The following is a 19138-nucleotide window of genomic DNA, read 5'->3' on the forward strand; positions in this document are numbered from 1 at the left end:
CTGTTTTGAAACATCATCATCCCCAGTTGGAACAACCCTCATCACTTAGTGGGTTGGTTTGTGCTCTACAAACTCTTCAGCTGCCATTTATCTTTCCCTACAGCACGCATGTAAATGCTGAGTCTATGAAAACTGGATCAGATTGAAATAAGTGTTTTTTAGTAACATGTGGGTTGAGCCTAAATGTTTCAGAGAAAATACTGGTGCTTACTGTGTCCAGGCAGCTGTACACTCCTGAAGGATTATACCTGGTTTAATTGTCAGCACATTGTACCAGGACATATTTAAATGTGAGCAGTTATTTTACTACTAATTTCTTTGCAAAAACATCAGCCCACAGATTTGTCTTTTACTGTAATTTATTCAGCTTATATCAAGATAAATTTTCTGCCTTGTATTAACTGGATCGGACAGGTGATGCTTCTTCAAACTGGTGTTAAAGCTTGTAGTCTCAGACACATGGAGCTGCCTGCAGAGTAGATAAGAGTTCAAATGGACTTAACAAGCATGGGGTTTGCTGCACTAGAGTACAATGAATTAAGTTCTGAAAAATACACTGATGTCCTATGCTGTAACAATTCAAGTTCCGGCTTCCAGTAAATTTTTCCAGCCCTGTATTCCTCTCACCATCAACTCAATCACTACCAAAGCCTACCCAGGGCTAGAAACTGTAGAAACACAAGTGAAGGCTGGGAACTGGGCTGGGCTGCTTTAAAACTTGTGTTACTCACTCTGCTAGTTCTCTAAACCAAAACATCCCACATACAAGAATTCATAAAAGCTAGTTCAGAAAAATATTATTTCCATACAAGCCATTATATAGCTCAGGGTTTCAGTTACAGATTTTTATGACCATTTTTAGACAGCTAACCTTCAAGCTAATCTTGTCTCATAAGGGGTTCTTCAGAAATAGAGCACAGTAGCATTCCTCCTCCTGATCACACCAGGAACCCCAATGATTTAACCAATAACTTGTAGATCAATTGCAGCCCCACACTCACAACAGTTATAGGTACATGAACTCTTTGCAGGTCTGTACCTATGGTGGACCAAAACCAGAAAACCAAAGCTCTGCAAGAAAGGACAGCTCTATAATGTACTCAGCCATACCAGTCTACATCTGAAAATGAAATGGCATCTGCTTCTTCTCAGGTTTAATGCCAACCAGGTTTGCAGCAGCTTCGTTGGAAAGGCCTTCATGTGTGAACAGACATTTGCTGTTGTGAGTTTGAAACGAAACGTGGTGATGATCCAACAAGCACGAACCTGCATCCCGTAACACATGTGCCAGCACAAAGATAAAAGCCAGCCCGTACTGGCTGATTCTGAAGAATTAATGTCAGCCATTCAGTCCATCTTCTGTTCAGCACTCAGATCAGACTTCATCCCTGCCTGCTACAGCCCAGCGGGTTCTTTGGACACACATAAAGCAGGTACACCTCAGAGCAAAAGTCCTACACATGCAGACAGTTGGGTCCAAAGCATCACTGCACAACCCTGTGCCAGACTGTGCTCCACACAGGTACAGTGACAGCCGGGGGGGGAAAACAGTCAAATCATAGCTTTTGATTTTCCATTTTGACTGATCAATACATGAATAAATCTAGCGACACTTTCAAGTTCTTTTAAATGTGCAAACAATGCTCTTTTTTATTGTTGCTGTTGCTGTAAAGCTGCACAACTGCCCAGAGGCAACTGCTGGTTTTATTTCTGCTATGATGGTAATATTGAAGTGCTATTAATGAAAGCTCACAGTCTATTGAAAACTTGAGGAGAAAAATATTGGGCATATTGGGTGTGGACTGGCAGCTTCTTTTTGATCTGCGATGACATGCCAAAGATGAAGACTAATAAGTAAAAAATATTGACTTTAATGTATTCAGATTTTTCAGATATTCATCAAGTATAGTTTCAAGAAACTGCTTCCCTTTCCACATGTGCCTGACTGCTTATTAATCTGAAGAAATTTGAGATAAAAAGCAATCCAACCTTAATATCTTAACTGTGATTAACAGTGCCATCATTCTTAATAACTCAGGATGCTCTACTGAAATGTATATTAAATTTTTGACCAGCAGATAGCTAGGAATGGCCTAAGATTTTTCTGGCTGACCACAAACTTGGTCTAAGTTTCTCTTCTGCCAGTGTTCTGACAGTGCCTCTGAATTTTAATAGGAAACAAGAATCAGGACAGTATCAAGCATTTCAGCGAGCTACCACTCTTATTGTCATTGCTGCATTTTAGCATTGCAATTGTTCTTCAAATAAAACCTGTAACTTTTCCTGTAACCTGAATGAACACTACAACAAGATAAGGGTGTACAAGTCAGGAGACTGCAGGCAACAAAGCTCAGAAGCGATTGCTGGTGCTCATTTTAAGGGAACATTCATACCAACTGATATTTCAAATGTCAACGTGGTATTAGCTGCATCAAGCCCTGATCAAAATACACAAGAGAATGCTGAGAAAATTATCACAAGTATCTAAATTGGTTGTCATCACTAGATGGAGTTTGAGAAAGTACAAAGCCTTTACCATTTCCCTGTGTACTCTTCTGGTGAGGCTTTGTATTTTTGATTGCCTCGATACAAAAGACAAACTACCTCTCAATAAAGTAGAGAAAAAAGGTAGCTAAGAAATTGCACCTGCTCTACAGCCTGGCATGTGATCCTTCATGAATTGAGGACACAAGGGGAACTGCTGGCTGGCTCTGTGCATAGCTTTCAGTAACACCTTTGTACCTGATTTGCAAAGGGATGTGCTGAATATTACAGTTTAGAGAGTACATAAAGCCTCTCTAGGATGGAAATGTTTTGTGATGGTCTCCCTCTTGTAGTCAACAGTTGCACCAAAATCTAGTTGAAGGAGTTTCTGAGGAGGAAACTAACAGACTTAATATTATAAAAGCAGTGGCAGGTAGTAAAAAACATAATTCCTAGAATCAGTTTAAATGTAAGGGATTCCACTAGGCAATGGCATGGACTGGGTAACTTCTCACCATCTCTTCCAGCCCTGTCGTTTGTGCTTTCAAAAAGATCTATAAAGTTTTTAAAAAAGTAAAAAGTTTTTAGAAAGTAAAAAGTTAACAGAAGGAATAAAACCCCACCTCAGCATCCCCCGGAAACAAACACAGAATAAAGGTCCTGAGAAGCAGGTTCTCATGAGTCTTGGAGCAGCAATTTAAGACATTATTGCTGCAACTCTTTATTTTGCTCCACTCTCTCAGAAGTTACAGCTCCTTACAACAGGGTTAACAGAAGGGAATATGTCCCTGCTCTCTGACTGCCCCAGTTCACAGCCTGTTGTATTAATACAGTCTACCAGTGAGTTAGCTCATGCTAATATGCTACACAATAAGTGTGATTAACTGAAGTACTGACACATTCCCCCCTGCCACGTTGTTACAGGGGCAGAACATCAGTGAACAGCCAGGCAGACACTGCAGGAAGATTTTTCCAGAGGACGTTGCTCAAACCCTTTGTAACAAGAAGGCTGCACATTTCAGCTCCTTGTAGATCTTAGGAAAACCTTATTGCAGTGGAAAGACTAGATCTGAAGTAAATAAACTACTGAATTCCAACAGATTTTCCTTAAAATATACACACAAAATATAAAAAATATTCAGCAATACATAAACAAAACAAAAAAAACGGTATCTTGGGAAACTCTAAGCTCTAAGATTTTCCTAAATAATTATTTAGGACTCCTATGTCACAGAAACATTACCCTATGTGCTAATGTAATCAATGTATAAGCATTAACATCAGACTTTTTTAAAAAGCAAAAAGAGTAACGAGCCATTTTTCAAGTCAGAACAATTTTGTGTGCTGAATCCCTCTCCTCTTGCAAAGAGTTTTGGATTTTTAAAACACCAAGCCTAGCCAGGCCAAAACTAATTCTGAAAACGTCAAAGCAGTGGGTGAAGTTTTTCACTCTGGAAAATATTGATATGCCACCTATACAGCAGTGTATAAAACCACCCCCTTAGTAAACACAAACATAGCAAGCACACCACAGCTCCAGTCCCACTTCAAGATAAGGGAAAAACCTCACCATGTGCATTACCCAGCAGGACAGCACAGCCCCCACAAGCCCATCACCCAAACTGCAGGATTTCAACACTCATCCTTTGAGGAATGATAAAATCTGAAGTGTTTCAGTTGCCCAGCCTGCTCCAGTGTCTGTGTTCAGTGGTAAGGGCAGGCTGTGAATGCAGCCCTTGCTGTTCACACTCCACTTGTTTTCTCCAACTTCTGTAACTATTCACACTTCCTAAGAACAGCTTGAGGTGGACTCACGTTCAGTGAAGTTCATGCAAACTTCAAAAACCAGCAATAATAACCAGCTTATTCTTGCCTGATAAGATGATAGTAGACTGCTGGTAAGTCCCTGGTTTAGAAGCACTGACTTACTCTGTGCTTTCCCAACTATAACCAAGATTATTACCAAATATGAAACCTGAAAATGTATGGGGGATCATTTTTGTTGTTGTTTTCTTTTCTGGGTTGTTATTGATTTGTTTTCTGTTTATTTTGGTTTTGGTTTTGTTTAAACAACACAGCTAGTTTCTATTTTTGTATAAGTACTATCAGCTTATTGATCTAAGGATTGCCACTAGTAAAAACCAAAACAGAAATAGGGCAACAGTTTGTTATTTTAAGAGTTCTGATGTTTTAAAAAGGACACAAAAGGTTTCTAAAAAGACTTTCAAAAGCACAAATGTATTTAAATGGTTGTGAAGACCACCCCAATTCAAGCACATTTGCAGACAAATTTTAAGAACGAGACACTTGCCAAAAAAAAAAAAAAAAAAAAAAAAGCAACAACTCTGAAAGTGTGTTTAGCTACACATCTGGTTTTTTGTTTCTTTTCACAAAGAGTCAGCCTGCACATCTGAGATCAGATATGCTGTGTTCACCCTGCCAGTGATAAGACACTGTCCACTGGTAAGAAGATAGCGATTACTCTGCTACTACAAATGCTTCAAAGAGTGTTTTTGTGTCTTTGGTTTTGAGTAAGAATCCAAACCTATGATTCTGAGATAAGTAAGCCTGTGCATGCAATCTCTTCATGGAAACCTACCTTTGATCTTGCTATTATATTTTTTCTTCACCCATATTTCCATCACTGGCCTACTCAAGAGCTCCTATTCAAGGCCTAGAAACCACCAGACAAGGCACCACTCAAAAAACACATACACAGAAAAACATCTTTGATTTGAGCTACAACTACAACGTTGCACCAACCTGATTCTCAACCCTGTCTAAAATATCCTTCACTCAAGCACACTAATCCTTCTACCTCTGGATGGCTGGCATCAAGATTGTTGCACAATAAAGCTCAGGTGACTGCAAGCCAGCACTTGCTAACATGACAACATGACCAACCATGGGGATGCAGTTCTAGCACTACATCCAAGGCAGTTGAAACTTCCAGGAATTTCCCACAATTCCTCCCCTCATGCACAAGGAAAGAAAGCTTGCTTTTTTTAATGTTTTTTTTTTGTATGTGTCTTTGACACTGTAATGGCATAACTGCAAAACTTATCTTGTACAAAGGATACCTCCCAGGCATCAATTGAGGGTACGTGGGGAGACATGGAAACTTGAAGTTTATTTACAGCATGGCTGCTTGTATTTAAGACAAGAGCACTCAAGAGAATCTTGAGTAGCAATGATACAAGTTATGCCCAACCAGTCTGTATCCCAAAAAGTTTATCAGTTAAATTTTAATATTTTCAACACTGCTTCTGAACAGTGAGTAGACAGGAATAAAGAAATTCTTCACTTTTTTTATTAAACGGGTTAATTTATCTCCACCTGAACAATTGCTGTCCTGCAGTTATTAAACTGTCAGACTTCCAGGTGAATGCACAGCAAACAAAGGACTGCTCTACTTTCACTTAATCTAAACTCTGCCAGATCAATCACCACCCCAGCAGCGGATACAATCTTTACAATTCACAATTGAAGAGCCTGCTCTGACTGAAAACCAATGAGGATGCCAAGAGCTGAATTGGAGAGACTGTCCCAGAACAAAACTACACCATGGTGCTTGCTATCCACACCTCCAAGTGACTGATAGTTTGCTTTCAGTTTCTTTGAACTCAGCCTCCAAAGCCACATTAATAGGTAATACCTTGAAGATGGAGATCGATGTGTACAGAAATAACTGTGCCAGACAGAGCTATGAAACGGTGCAGAGACAACACTGAGCTGAGGTTTGACAGAGCATACCCACACCAAATCCACTTCCCACTGCCAGCAATCAACTAATCCCTGCTCAGCACATGGCCTGGAGTGGATCAAAGCCTCATCAGCTTGTGGGTACCCCAGGAACGAGCCCATCTCCCCTCGCTGTTCCAAGGAATGCTCTAAGTTCCACCCCACACAGGAGCTGTGGGATGATGAGGAACAGCCACAGGCAGAGATCTCTAATCCAGCAATCCAGAGAGACCATAGCAGCAGGTTTTGAGTATTTCATTGCTCACTTAAATGCTAGAAACAGCATACCAAGTTTCCAGATGAGAAACACATCATTCATAATTAAGTCCCCAAGTTTGGCAGATACCAGAATGACTTGGTCTACAGGAGTATCAGCTGCACACTACAACTGCAACCCAGGACACAATCAAAGGGGGTTTTTTAGGTTCTTCTTCCACCAGCAAACAGAGCCAAAGGGGTGAGATAACATCAATAACTTTTTTTTTTCAGATTTTTTTTTGCTGTGCATCTAGAACAAATAAAAAGGCTTCCTGACAGGATCTAGCACTGCAGTTCCAAGCACCTAAAATCTCATGCAAATAATACCAAGAGTTCAGAAACTGACATTAATACAGAAATTGGAACGTTTCCTAAAAAATACAACCAAAACTTTCCAAGACAGAGATCCCCAGCACCAGATTGCCTGTCCCCAGGGAACAGCAAAGTATGCAGATAATTAAGCTTACTTGAGTTTACAACTTGTAACCTTCATGTCATTTTATGGAAACAAACTATATTTAAGGGGAAAAAGAAGAGGAAGAAAATATTTACATTTTGACAACATACAACTTGTTCACATGAGCGACCACCAAATAAGTTCCCATATGTTATCAGGAGGAGGTTTACACTATGATGTGACCTAGTGTACAAATCCAAGACTTCCAAAGTATGGCTCACATCCCACTGTCAGCACTCAGCAGCCCCCATACCCATCCTTCACTTATGGTTATTCAGCTTCTCTGCAACTGTTTGAACTGAAGTATTTTTAGCAGCCATCTGAAAATACACATTTTGCCCTCTGGAAAGAAGCTAACTGTACCACCACCTTTGTTCCCCACTGTCCCATTTTCCTCCTCTGTCCTTTACAGCTACTGGGTCCCAGTCTCCCTTGTTGTCCTTCCATGTCCTGTACTCTTTCTTTCAGTTTCTTTCCTTATCTTTGACATCCTTGTTTCCTGGGTCATGTTTAGTTACGTTCTCACCTCTGTCTTCCTCCACCTGATGGACTTACAACCACTCAAACTCATCTCCTTGTTACCTGGGTTTTTTCCCCTCTTTAAACCAATAGCTTCTCTGTCACTGCAGTCATTCCACCTGTACCCTCTTCTGCCACTACAGCAATAGCCCTGGCAGACTCCTTCATCCCAGCTGATCCTGTAAGGTGGTCATCCTTAAGAGTCTAGGCATCACCAGAAATTTATTTAACCACTGAAGCTGTGACTTGCCAGCTCCCTAAAGATCACAACAGGATCTTCATGGAAACCTGGAAGGCCTCATTCTGCCACAGACTCAGAATTCTGTCTGAACAGCCTGTGGTCCCTGCAGCAGGCAGAGGGGTCACAGGGATCCACACCTCTATATTTCTGCAGCTCTTTTTATTCCATGCACCACAGTGCAAACGCAGGGAAGAAGTCCATCATGATCCTTATGAGAGCAAAACTAAAAGAGCACAGGCCACAGTCTGAACCTGCCCTTCTCATGATTGGTGGGTGGGGGCATCAACACAAGCAAGAGATATGGGTAACATGTATGACATTTTTTTCTGTATGTGGACAACACCCTAAAACGATAAGGACAGACAGTTGGGCACGTGCATTTTGTTCACAAAAAATAGCCCCAAACTTCTTTTCTTTTAAGGAGGACAGGGAACAGCTGACCTATTTCCACCCATTACACATCCATCACTAGCCCATGCTCCCAAAGACACTGCTTACCCTCAATCCACACTGTTATTCCTCCTGCATGAAGAAAACATGAATACCATCACCCCAACTTCCAACCCAAGAGTCCACACAGAACAAGCTCCAGGAGCTCACACATCCTTGGGACAACACTGCAAACCACTGTTTTTTTCCTTTGGGAAGACACATTCCAGCACCAAACCTCTACTGAGGTGATACACAGCACGAACTACCTTCAGAACAGAACCACACCTGAGTGGTTGAAGAAAAGGTGGGGAGAGGACACACTTTCTCATGATAATGTTTCTGGTATTTCTCACACACACTTGGGCGAGATGTCCCCATTGCTTGTCAACTCCTCAAGACACCTGTCCTAAGGAGGGAACCTCAGCTCCATCCACCCCTCACAGACCAGAAGGATTGGGGACCACCATGCAACCCATCTGCTCACCACGACGCCTTCCACAGGTGCCTGGGGAGCCCGTTCGGAAGCACCTGTGGCAGGCGGCGGCGTGAGCAGAGACTCCTCAGACTGTGGCAGCCCGGACTGACACCACCCGAGCCCACCTCCCCCAGCCCAGGGCTGAGGGGAAGGGGACACCTCTCCGAGCTGCCATGGCGGCCTCCCCGCCACAGGGGCCGGGCCTCCCCCTCACACACCCCGGGGGGAGCTACGGGAAGGAAGGCCGAAGCCGCCGGTTGTTTCCCGGTGCATCACGGTCGCTCATCCCCCGCCTTCCCCCCCCCCCCCACCTCCCTCCTCCTTCCGCGCCTCGATTCCCTTTCCCCCCCCCTTCCCCCTTCCCTCTTTCCCTCCCTCCCCCCGCCCAGACGGGACCCGCCGGTTCGCGCCGGTTCGCGCCGGTGCGGCGCGAGCGGGCGGCGGGTCTCTCCGTGCGCGCGTGCCGCACGCTGACGTCAGGCGCGTCTTGGCGCGCGGGCGAGCGGCGGCGGCAGCGGCGGCAGCGGCGGCGGCGGGGAAGAGTCCGGGCTACGTACGTGTAGTGCTGCGGCTTCTCGGGCTGCGCCTGCAACGCGCTGGCGGCGTTCGCCGGCCCGGCCGCGGCAGAGCCGCTCGCCACCGGGCCCTTGGACATGCCTCTCGCCTTCCGCTACCGCCGCCGCCGCTACCGCCGAGGAGACCTTTATTATTCACTCTGCGCGGTCCGCACGGAGGGCGCCGCGCGCAGGCGCCGCCGCCGCCATTGCCGCCCCGGTTACGCGGGGCCGAGTGGGACTTGTAGTCCCGACGAGAGAACGAGCGCCGCCAAATCCGGGACGAGGCGGGCGGCGGCTTCCGGACGGCGGGACTACAACTCCCAGAGGCGCCCCGCGGCGGCGCGGCCCGCGCTTCCTGCCGCGCGGGGCATGACGGGAGTTGTAGTCCTAGGGAGGAGCGGGCAGAGCGCCGCGGCGCCCTCCGCAGGCCGGGCGGGATGGAGCCCCCTGCCAGGAACCGAGCCCCGGGAACGGCGCAGCCCGGGCGGCCCTGCTCCTCCAGGCAGGCCGGGGAGGTTTGGCCCGGAGGCCTGTGAGAGGATGAGGAGTTATTTGTGGCAGGCAGCCTCACTTCCTTCCTCCCCTCACTGCCCCCCCCCCGCCACCTCCTTTTCTCCGCCTCAGGGAGTGAATGTGGAGTCGGGAGCTCGGCGTCCCGGCCAAAGGGTTATTTTAGTGTTGGCATCTCTCTTCTCTCTGTGGCCTTCTCCACCCACGGGACAACGCTGTCCAGGAAGTGCCCGGGAATAGCACTTCAGTCGCGAAGAGGAGGAGGAGGAGGAAGGCCCAGCAAGCCACATGGAGAACCTACCTCTGTGTAGGTGACATCAGTGGCCTCTGGATGCTGGGTCATCAGGATCGCAGGGGCTCCCTGTCCTCCCCCTGGAGAAATTCCCCCCCAGAAGAAGCCATGTCCAAGGAAACAGCTGGATTCCCATGCAAAGAGCTTCCTCCGTAAATTAACTTCTCTCCCAGGGGAGGAAATGATCTGAGTTTCTTTTAATAGGACTTTGATCTCTTGGGCTCTACACAGAACCGCTTCCCTTGCTGGCATCTTCCAGCCCCGTGTGGTAAAGGGCACTGAGGATTTATAAGGCAAACACCTTTTTTTAACTCTGCCAGAACACATGGGGTGAATGATGTTAATAATAAACTTCTGGGCCTGGTCTGCATGCTGCCCGAGCAGCTGATTTGGGGAGGGAAATAAAATCCTCCTTTACCCTGATTTCAGCACCCACTGTGGTCTGGCTTTTCCTGGGGTGATTTAATAGCTTATTCCCCTGCATTGGCAGGAATAAGTCATAGGATATCAATACCTTCCTATTGACCTAACAATCCTCTGTGGGAGGCTGGAGTACTGTAATTATGCAGCTCTTAGTCAAGTGGGATGACTTTTCATAATTCCATGCATGTGGAGCTATTGCAGTTAATACCTACCCATACACACGTATACTCAACATAAAATCTTGGTCAGCATTGAAAAAAGCCCTTCAGTTATCTGTCATCGTGTGCTTTGTGCCGAGGGATCAAGAAACCACGGGCTCGAATCCTGATGTGTAATCAACAATGCTGACAGACTTTTCTCTTCCAGGTCTCTTTTGTTTCACAGTCAGGATAACTCACTGCAGGCTCTGCCAGGCAACAGGGAAATGTTTCAGACACATCAGGTATGTGTGTCCAAGGCACACTAGATTCCATCTTTGCACAGGTCCTGTTTAATTCTGCTCATAATCTCTCTCCAGCTCTGGCATGTGTGCCTTTTCCTCAGCCTGTTCCATCCAAAAGGATGCACGGCTTTTCTCCAGTCTTAAAAACAACAACAACAAAAATCAACAGTATCTCTAAAATTAGAAGTGTCAGCAGCCACAAAACCACAGGAAAGGAAATAGCAACAGAGGCTCTCAACACCTGGTGACAAACATGATGCGCTGGTCTCCTGGCACTAGTGACAGCACAGCGTGCTCTTAGAAATAATAAATTTGAAGGGTATGCTGTCACCATCAGAACAGGTTTCTAGATTTCATCTTCCTAGGAGTGAACAACTCAGATGAAAAAGGAATTCTTTAATCCTATTCTTCCAAAACACATACAATGCAAATGAGCCTTGACCTGCACCTCCCAAGTCACTCTATACACACGCAGCTTTTTGCCTCTGTTAAATAATTAACATTTTCCTTTACAAGAAAGGAAGTTAACCTGAAAACAAGGACCAAAGGCAGAGATGATGCACAGGAGACAACATCCCTCTGGCTGCCCTGGCCAGGCCACACCATGTTGGTGCTCGACTTCCCTACGTGCTGAGCTCCTGTGCTGCGGCAATCCTCACCTTGCCCAACACCGGACTCGTGTTTTGGGGAGGATGCAAAAGCTCATGCAAAGTCTGCTTGATGACAGCTGTGCTCAGGTTTGCAGAGACCATGGATACCTTTCAGAGCGGTGGTTAAGCAGGCAGCTGTTTGTCATCCCTATGTATGCTACGCCTTAGAACTGCTGGGCATTTGGAACCTGTTCTTCCCGACCCAGGTGCCGTTCCCATGGCAGCAGGGACCTGCCTGCCCTCTCAGCTGTCTCTTCAAATCCAATGAAACAGTCGTATGCCACAAGGTGTAACTCTTAAGGCAGCAACATCCCCCCCAAAAAAAGTCTTTTTGTTATTATTTATCTTCCTAGATGCTATCAACAAGGAACATGGATACTGGCTTCCTACTTGTAGTGAAACTTTGCCGCTTGCTTTAGCGTTGGGAGATGGATGGCAACCCACAGTCAGTGAGGCTTGGGGGATGAAGGGGCACAGCCTCAACCACTGCCTGCCCCCAGCGCTGGCTCCCACGGCCGAGGGTCAGCGCCCCCCGGCTGCGGAGACCCACAGCCCCATCCACCTCCCGGTATAGCATTCCCGGGACGATAAAACCAGCCAAGAAATGCCGCAGGCGCTGCTGGAGCCTTTACCCGTGCGAGAGGTCTCGTCCCCCAGACACTCCCCCCACACCGGGGGTTTGGGCCCCCGGCCCGGCTCCCCCCCCCCCCCTGCGGCTCTCGGGGGAGGGCGAGACCCGGTGCCCCCTCGGGTGGCCCCGCGGCCTGGCCCTGCCCTCGCCGCTCGCAGTGCCCCCCGGGTCTCCCGCACTCCACAGGCCAGGAAAGGCGCTTTGAGGCGGAGGCCGGTGGGCTCCCCTCGGCACCCCCCGCCCGGCCCCTCCGGCCCGTTCCTATTGACTCCCATTGTGGAGCTTTGCAACAAAGGGTAGGATCCAAACCCTGCCCCGTTTCGTCCAATCAGCGCGCAGAGCTCCCGCCCTTCACCGATTGGCTCCTTCCGGGCTCGCAATGCCCAATCAGACGTCTACTTTAACAACCAATCAGCGACCGGATACGCGCCCAATCCGAGCCGAGGAAGCGGAGCACGGCCTTTGTGTGTCGTGACGCCACGGCGCCGGCGGAGGTCCCGGCCAATAGTAGGGCGCGCTGCTCCCAGGTATTGTGAGGTCACCGCGCCGTGCGCCGCCCCCTCTATAAAACGCAGGTCCCCGCGGCGGGGAGGGCGCAGTGTGGGGGTAGTTGGTTGCCGTGCGGTTGTTGGCAGGAGGAGCGCAGACTCAGCGCAGACTTCGGCGTACAGCGCTACCGGCATCCGGTTCTTCTTTCTTCTTCCAGCGGTAAGTGGCGGGCGCGTTGCGTGGCGGGCGGGCTGTGCTGCGCTGTGCTGCGCTGCGCGGCCCTTGGAGACGCCGGTTCCTGCTGGAGACCGGCGGACAGACCGGGCCTTGCCTACGTGCTTTGAGCCATGGCCGGTTCCCGTCTTACCTCCCCCTCCCCCTCCATCGGGGCGGCCTGGGAGGAAGCAGGAGGCGGCGTGACTCAGTTTGCTTCCCCCGGGGAGGGGAGGGGAGCGGCGCGGCCGGGCCACGACGCGAAGTGGGGGTGGAGGGGGGAACCGTGACTCCTCCTTCATTTCCCGGGGGAGGCCGCTGGCCGCCTGCCCGCCTCAGCGGAGGGGGAGAAGGGGGGGCGTGCGCTGACATCTGCCGTTTCTGGGGCGTCAAGGGATTGGACGTTGGAGCGGGGCGGGGGGAGCTGGACACGTACCGGGCTGTTGCCCCGGGCTTGTGGAGAGCTGGGCCTCTTGTCACGCTTGCCTGTCCCCGTAGGTAAGTGAAGAAAAATGGCCCGTACAAAGCAGACCGCCCGTAAGTCCACCGGGGGGAAGGCTCCGCGCAAGCAGCTGGCCACCAAGGCGGCCCGGAAAAGCGCTCCCTCTACTGGTGGCGTCAAGAAGCCTCATCGCTACAGGTAAGGCCGCCAGCACGGCCCGGCGCTGCCGCAGCGCCTGCCCCGCCTCACCCTGCCCTGGCTTACCCGCTCCGTTCCTCCTCCACCCAGGCCGGGCACGGTCGCCCTCCGTGAGATCCGTCGCTACCAAAAGTCCACCGAGCTTCTGATCCGCAAGCTGCCCTTTCAGCGGCTGGTCAGGGAAATCGCCCAAGATTTCAAAACAGACTTGAGGTTCCAGAGTGCAGCCATCGGTGCGCTGCAGGTACTGCTAGCGGCCGGCTGGGCCTCGGCGCTCGCGGAGCTGAGTGCGTCGCTGAGGGTTTCTAACAACATTTCTTCTTGTCCTCTTGAAACAGGAAGCCAGCGAAGCGTATTTGGTGGGTCTGTTTGAAGATACAAACCTGTGCGCCATCCATGCCAAGAGAGTCACCATCATGCCCAAAGATATCCAGTTGGCTCGCAGGATACGGGGGGAGAGAGCTTAAGTGAAGGCTGTTTTTATGGTGTTTTGTAGTAAATTCTGTAAAATACTTTGGTTTTAATTTGTGACTTTTTTTGTAAGAAATTGTTTATAATATGTTGCATTTGTACTTAAGTCATTCCATCTTTCACTCAGGATGAATGCTAAAAGTGACTGTTCACATAAACCTCAGTGATGTGAGCCTTGTTGCTCAGGAGTGACAAGTTGCTAATATGCAGAAGGGGATGGGTGATCTTTCTTGCTTCTCATGCATGTTTCTGTATGTTAATGACTTGTTGGGTAGCTAAACTTGTAAGGTACTAGAATTGATATAAATGTGTACAGGGTCCTTTTGCAATAAAACTGGTTATGACTTGATCCAAGTGTTTAACAATTGGGGCTGTTAGTCTGACCATACATCACTGTGATCAAATGTGGACTTTTCAGAGGGTGAAACTACAAGTCTTAACCACAGTGTAACTTACAGTTTCCTAAAAAAAAAAAAAAAAAAAGTAAACCTGGCAGCTATAGAATACACTATGTGCATTTATAATAGCTATTTTATATATTGTAGTGTCAACATTTTTAAATTAAATGTTTTACATTCACATGTAAGGAGTCTTTGTCATTTGGTTTGTATGGGCTGGAAGAAACTTCCTCCTGGCTCTAGTAGGGCAGCAGTAAATGCTGGTAAGGCTGGACTGCTGTGGCAACTTAAATTCTGATTGTCTTGTCAACAGAATGGAGAAGCTGGGCTTTTTGGAGACTTTCTGAAGCTTGAGTCATCAGTGGCCAGGGAGAGCAGGGCTGAGGAGGAACAGCTCGACTGACAGTCCCAGGCTCAGCAGCACCTTCTGCCTCCTCTGGGGGCTCCTGGCGTTTTTCTAAAGCTCAGCTGCTCACAGGGTCAGCTCTTCAGGCACAGCTCTAGCTCGGCTCTTCTTTCATGAGGAGGAAGGGGAGGTTTATTTTGGTGGTGTGACTGCTCTGTCCAAAGCAAAAGCAGCAGCTGGGTGTTGCTGCTGGCTGGGTGAGGAAGTCCCAGTTCATCCCAGCAGCAGGATGGGGTGTAAGTGTTGGAGCAATTTTCACAGCTGAGAGCATAAAGGCTGCCAGGCAGGCTGGGGTGGGAGCTCTGCAAGATGCTTATTTCCTTTTCTGAGTTTTTTGATGCCGGGATTATATGCAAACCAGAAGAGCTTTAGACAGGGTTTGGTTTCCTCAGCAGAGACTGGGAACAGCTGTACCCAGTTAGGCTGTGGGTGAGGAAAGCTGCTCAGACTGAGGCTGAAACAGAGGTAATTAGCCTCTAAATTGCCTCGCTCCTGAATAACAGGCTGCACTAGGGAGGCTGGAGCTGGCACAAAGATGTAGCACAGGGAAGTAGTTTAGCTCGCTCACCTGGATTTATTTCAATGAAATCAAAGGCTGTGACAGAAGTGTTCAGGGGAGGAAGAGGAGCCGTGGTTCGTTCCAGCAAGCAGGCGGTTGGTCAGTCTCGGGTGTCTGCGCCATTGTCTGCAGAGCGGACGCCTTGACCGCGCTTCCTTCCACACCGACCGCCCAAGAACCACCCCCACTCCGGCTCCAGGGAGCCGGGGCCTGCGGCGCTCGGGGCTGGAGCCAGGGCTCTGCTTATCAGACAAACCACTCGGTGTGCTGAAACCCTGCAGCTGGAGGAACAGGCTCCGTACCAGACACTGACACCACTCCACGCCCTTCCCTGCCCCGTTCCAACTGTGGTTGGACCAGACACAGGCTCTGGTTAACACCCTGATACCTGCCACAGAGCGGCTAAAAACATGATCTAAAATTAACCAAGACTACTTGTTTTTTGTTTGCTTGGTTTGGGTTTTTTTTGTTTGGTGGTTTTTGTGTGTTTTGGGATTTTTATGGTTGATTTTTTTTTTTTACAAAAACATTTTCCTCACTGCTAAACCTATTAGGAAAAGGATTTTGTTGCATCTACATTGTAAAATTAATAGCTGTAAAGGCCAGGACCAAAATTAAGTGTCACCGGAAGCTTTAGCTGACCCTAGGATGCTTGCTGGTGGATCACCCAGGAGGTCTGTCCTGAGGGTCCTTAGTGAGCCAGTAGTCACGTAATTTGGGAAGCACCATACAAGCCTGCATCTAGATAGGTTAAAAATAAAATTACTACTTTAGAATTACAAGTGATGGTATTCCAGAAGTATTTGGTATTTGGGACTGACCAGTAGCAGGCTGGGCTCCTGCAGGAAAAGTCTATTTTAAAATAACATCCCTCAAAAACAATGTTTCCTCCAAACTCTTAGTGGAAACAATAAACCATCTGGCTATGCCTAGAAGCTGTGTCTTATAATAAAAACATTGTCTAGCAGTTAACAACAACAACAAAAATAAAGGAAGAAAAACCCAAACCAACAAACCTTGCAAGACAAATCCCCAAACCTCCAGAAAACTGTATTAAAGTATCTTTTCATCGTAGTAGCCTCAATAGAAAGAAATTACATGGCATGGGGGGGACCAGAACAACTATTCCTGGTGTTCTATGCTCTCACTGTGATACCTGAAGACATAAACCCTTCCCTTACCCATTCTCCTGATGATTTCCTCGCATTCTTGCTCAGAACTTGATGCAAACACCAGGCAGTCAAACGTGCTCCCATCCGGGCTCTCTGGGGAAGTGCTAAAAATGGAAACATGTATATGAGCCAGCAGAAAGAGCAGCTCTGACAGCCCAGACCAGGTTTGTAACCACGCCACAGACCCCAGCGCTGGGCTGGATGGCTCTTGGTTATTTTCTAGGACCCACATCCTTCTGCATCTCCCTCCCCGGGCAGCACTTACGCCACGCAGAAAGCAAATAAATTGCTGCTGTCCACACAACGTCCCACGCAGGAGATGGTGGGGTACGGGTAGAGGCACAGGAGCTGTGCAGGAAGGAGGTGATTTTGGGGGCTGTGGTCATTCCTGTCCCTCTCCGCATCCTGATTTAAGCTGGCCCCATGTCCCCTCCAGCCAGGCCACAAGATCAGCAGCTTCGGGAGTTACCTGGGGCTTTGGGTGTCACTCACTCACCTTGGAAGAAGTCTTCTCCTGTACCAGGACTTCTGCTTCCTTCACATCAAATAAAACCTCCTGGATGGAAGATGGAGGGGAAAGAAGCCCTGATCATTACAGTGCCTGAACTCTGTTTTTAATAAGACCCTTACAGAGAGACGATTCAGAAGCAGAGGTGAGGAAGCCCAGTCAAGAACAGCTTTTTCAAGGGATTTTCTCTGTGCTGCCCTTTTTTTCACCACTTAGTGCTCTCACACTTGAATCTTTTCACAACCCCCCCAGAGACTCAAGTAATAGTGAGCTGAGACCTAAAGCACCCCCAGAACCAGCCTCAGCCCTCCCCAGTTTTCCAAGTGGTTGTATTTTTAAATTTTATTCCCTCCCCAAAGCTCTTTTCTGCCATGGAGAGATGCTTCTAACCAGAAAAAAAATATCCCACAGGGCTGGGGGGTGTTAGGCCAAGCAAACCTAGGGCCAGCAGGATAAAAAATATCCCAGGGCAGAGACCATATTCCCCTGCACTTTGGGCACCAAGCCCTTCCTGGGATGGCCCCAGCCCCGTTGCTCACCTGTGCAGTCAAGTGCCTCTCCAGCACAGCAGGGATGGCCTGGTCAAGCACCTCTTTTCCACCATACTGAAACAGAGTAGGAAGGACGGAATAAGCCATGGGTACATGAAAAGAAACCCGGAACAAACCATTTACCCTGAGACATATCTCTGCCCTATCACCTCACCTTCCCAATGCTCATCCGTCCCAGGTATCGCAGGTTGTAGAGCAGCCTGGGGAGAAAAGGACTCGGGGGCATCAGAACAAGGACCTCCACACATCCTCCTGCTGCTGTTAGCAGGAAAAGATACTCAGAGCCCCCCAGCACCCCCAGGCGACAGGGGCAGCTTTGGTCCCTCAGCCTTCAGCAGAGAGCAGGAACAGCATGGGCATGGGGCTGCCCCATCCCTTAGACCCCCATCCCACACTGGGGCCTCCCCACACTGCTGTACCTACCTGCCCCCTGCAGCCTGCGGGGCTCCCCCTCAGCCCTGTGCCGGGGGTTGTGCTGGAGCTGGAAATGGGGCTCCTTCTCCTTCAGGATCTTCAGGTAGGGCAGCAGTGGCTCATAGACCTCCCCATTGTGCCACTGCCACCGCAGCAGGTGGAAGCTCAGTGGTTGTCCCTTCAGCTTCTGCAGCACAGCCCCAGCCTGGAGGGATGGCAGGGAAAGGGGAGAGGAGGATGGGGTGGGGGGGGAATGACAAGAAAAGGGGATGCTGGGGGGACATTCCAGCCCTCCATGCCCACCCACCTGCCCACTGTAGGCATTTCTTAGTGAACAGCCATTGATCTCATTGAGGATGTCACCAGCCAGCACCACCTCATCCACCTCTGCCTGGCTCTCGGGGAGCACCTCGATGACAAAGACTCTGCCATCCACATACCTGGGAGTACAGCCGAGCCCCGGCTCAGCACTGGGGACCCAGCCTGGCTCCCTCAGCCCTTCCATACCATCAGGCAGGCTGGGGACCAAGCAGGGAAAAGCCACCCCGTGGACAGCAGAGCCCAGCAGGCCTGAGCCAATGGGGAGAAAAGCAATTGAGATAGCCCCAGTGCTCTCAGCAGGGTATTTTTCTCCTCTTTTTGGAGAGGTTTGACTACCACGGTCTCCAGATACCATTGGAGAGCAGAGAGGAGGATCCAGAGCTCCTACCTGAGCACCATCCCCAGTGCTCGGCATGGGACCGTCTCGTAAGTGATGCACACCTGGAAGAGAGTGGCCAGTGACAGTGGCCCTAACAATGACCACAGGACATCCAAGAAACATGACCAGGACAGGGGGGAGGATGGCTTATTTCTGACACTGATGCCAAACCAGAGTTTTGGGAGCCCAGGGAGAGGCCAGTACAGCCTGGGAAACTGGGTAGCGGCTTGTCTCTGTGCTTCAGCTGTGCCCAGACCCTCAAGGGACAAACCTGCTAGATGCATGGGATGGCAAAACAGCAGGTGAACCCTTCACTCACCCATGATCTCCTCACCCTCACCCCCACATGTCCTTCTGCAGCGGGGGAGCGCTGCAGCCCCTCCCCAGAGCAGCTGCCATTTGCAGCAGCACTTACTGTCACATCTCATTAGCCAGGGACACAGAACATGGCCAGCTTGGCTGTTTGCACTTGCTGTTAGAAATGCCCAAAAGCCAGCAGGATGCC

At 49.0% G+C, this 19138-nt stretch overlaps 3 protein-coding genes across 15 annotated transcripts in view; 1 reads left to right on the forward strand and 2 right to left on the reverse strand.

Moving 5' to 3' along the window:
- Positions 1-10425, reverse strand: part of UNK (unk zinc finger) — a 44148-nt gene extending 33723 nt beyond the window's left edge. For 3 of the 9 annotated variants that reach the window (XM_030461799.1, XM_030461797.1, XM_030461792.1), the window contains exon 1: positions 9165-9386. In XM_030461799.1, the coding sequence (XP_030317659.1) occupies positions 9165-9262 (98 nt within the window). In that variant the 5' untranslated portion in view covers positions 9263-9386. Of the gene's footprint in view, positions 1-9164; positions 9388-9975 lie in introns of those variants that run through there. The other 6 variants (XM_030461800.1, XM_030461796.1, XM_030461794.1 and 3 more) reach the window with 3 other exon arrangements.
- A 2253-nt stretch (positions 10426-12678) lies between these two features.
- On the forward strand, positions 12679-14506 carry LOC103529085 (histone H3.3). The gene is made up of 4 exons (XM_030462074.1): positions 12679-12820; positions 13313-13454; positions 13545-13698; positions 13793-14506. The coding sequence occupies exons 2-4, from the start codon at positions 13327-13329 to the stop codon at positions 13919-13921; spliced, it is 411 nt and encodes a 136-aa protein (XP_030317934.1). The 5' UTR covers positions 12679-12820; positions 13313-13326; the 3' UTR covers positions 13922-14506.
- A 74-nt stretch (positions 14507-14580) lies between these two features.
- Positions 14581-19086, reverse strand: LOC115599324. 5 transcript variants are annotated; one of them, XM_030462065.1, is made up of 8 exons: positions 18643-19086; positions 18241-18373; positions 17943-18138; positions 17674-17719; positions 17508-17573; positions 16957-17016; positions 16726-16808; positions 16336-16564 (listed from the first exon to the last, which is right to left on the reverse strand). In XM_030462065.1, the coding sequence occupies exons 4-8, from the start codon at positions 17686-17688 to the stop codon at positions 16411-16413; spliced, it is 378 nt and encodes a 125-aa protein (XP_030317925.1). In that variant the 5' UTR covers positions 17689-17719; positions 17943-18138; positions 18241-18373; positions 18643-19086; the 3' UTR covers positions 16336-16410. The 5 variants fall into 5 exon arrangements, with proteins under 5 accessions (XP_030317924.1, XP_030317925.1, XP_030317923.1 ...); XM_030462064.1 differs by lacking the exons at positions 17943-18138; positions 18241-18373; positions 18643-19086 and adding an exon at positions 14581-15569 and having other exon boundaries at positions 16470-16564; positions 17674-17928; XM_030462063.1 differs by lacking the exons at positions 17943-18138; positions 18241-18373; positions 18643-19086 and having other exon boundaries at positions 17674-17928.
- Positions 19087-19138: the final 52 nt, after the last annotated feature.

This window comes from Calypte anna, chromosome 18 (assembly GCF_003957555.1).
Source record: "Calypte anna isolate BGI_N300 chromosome 18, bCalAnn1_v1.p, whole genome shotgun sequence".
NCBI lineage: Eukaryota > Metazoa > Chordata > Aves > Apodiformes > Trochilidae > Calypte > Calypte anna.

Bases quoted from the DNA above. Each gene is read 5' to 3' on its own strand.
- LOC103529085 (XM_030462074.1), top strand. From the start codon at position 13,327: ATGGCCCGTACAAAGCAGACCGCCCGTAAGTCCACCGGGGGGAAGGCT. The intron at 13,455-13,544 runs GTAAGGCCGCCA...TCCTCCACCCAG, and splicing joins AAGAAGCCTCATCGCTACAG to GCCGGGCACGGTCGCCCTCC. The intron at 13,699-13,792 runs GTACTGCTAGCG...CTCTTGAAACAG, and splicing joins CAGCCATCGGTGCGCTGCAG to GAAGCCAGCGAAGCGTATTT.
- LOC115599324 (XM_030462061.1), bottom strand. From the start codon at position 18,756: ATGTTTCTTGGATGTCCTGTGGTCATTGTTAGGGCCACTGTCACTGGC. The intron at 18,139-18,240 runs GTGGGTGGGCAT...CCATCCCTCCAG, and splicing joins GAAATGCCTACAGTGGGCAG to GCTGGGGCTGTGCTGCAGAA. The intron at 17,720-17,942 runs GTAGGTACAGCA...TTTTCTCCCCAG, and splicing joins CCGCAGGCTGCAGGGGGCAG to GCTGCTCTACAACCTGCGAT.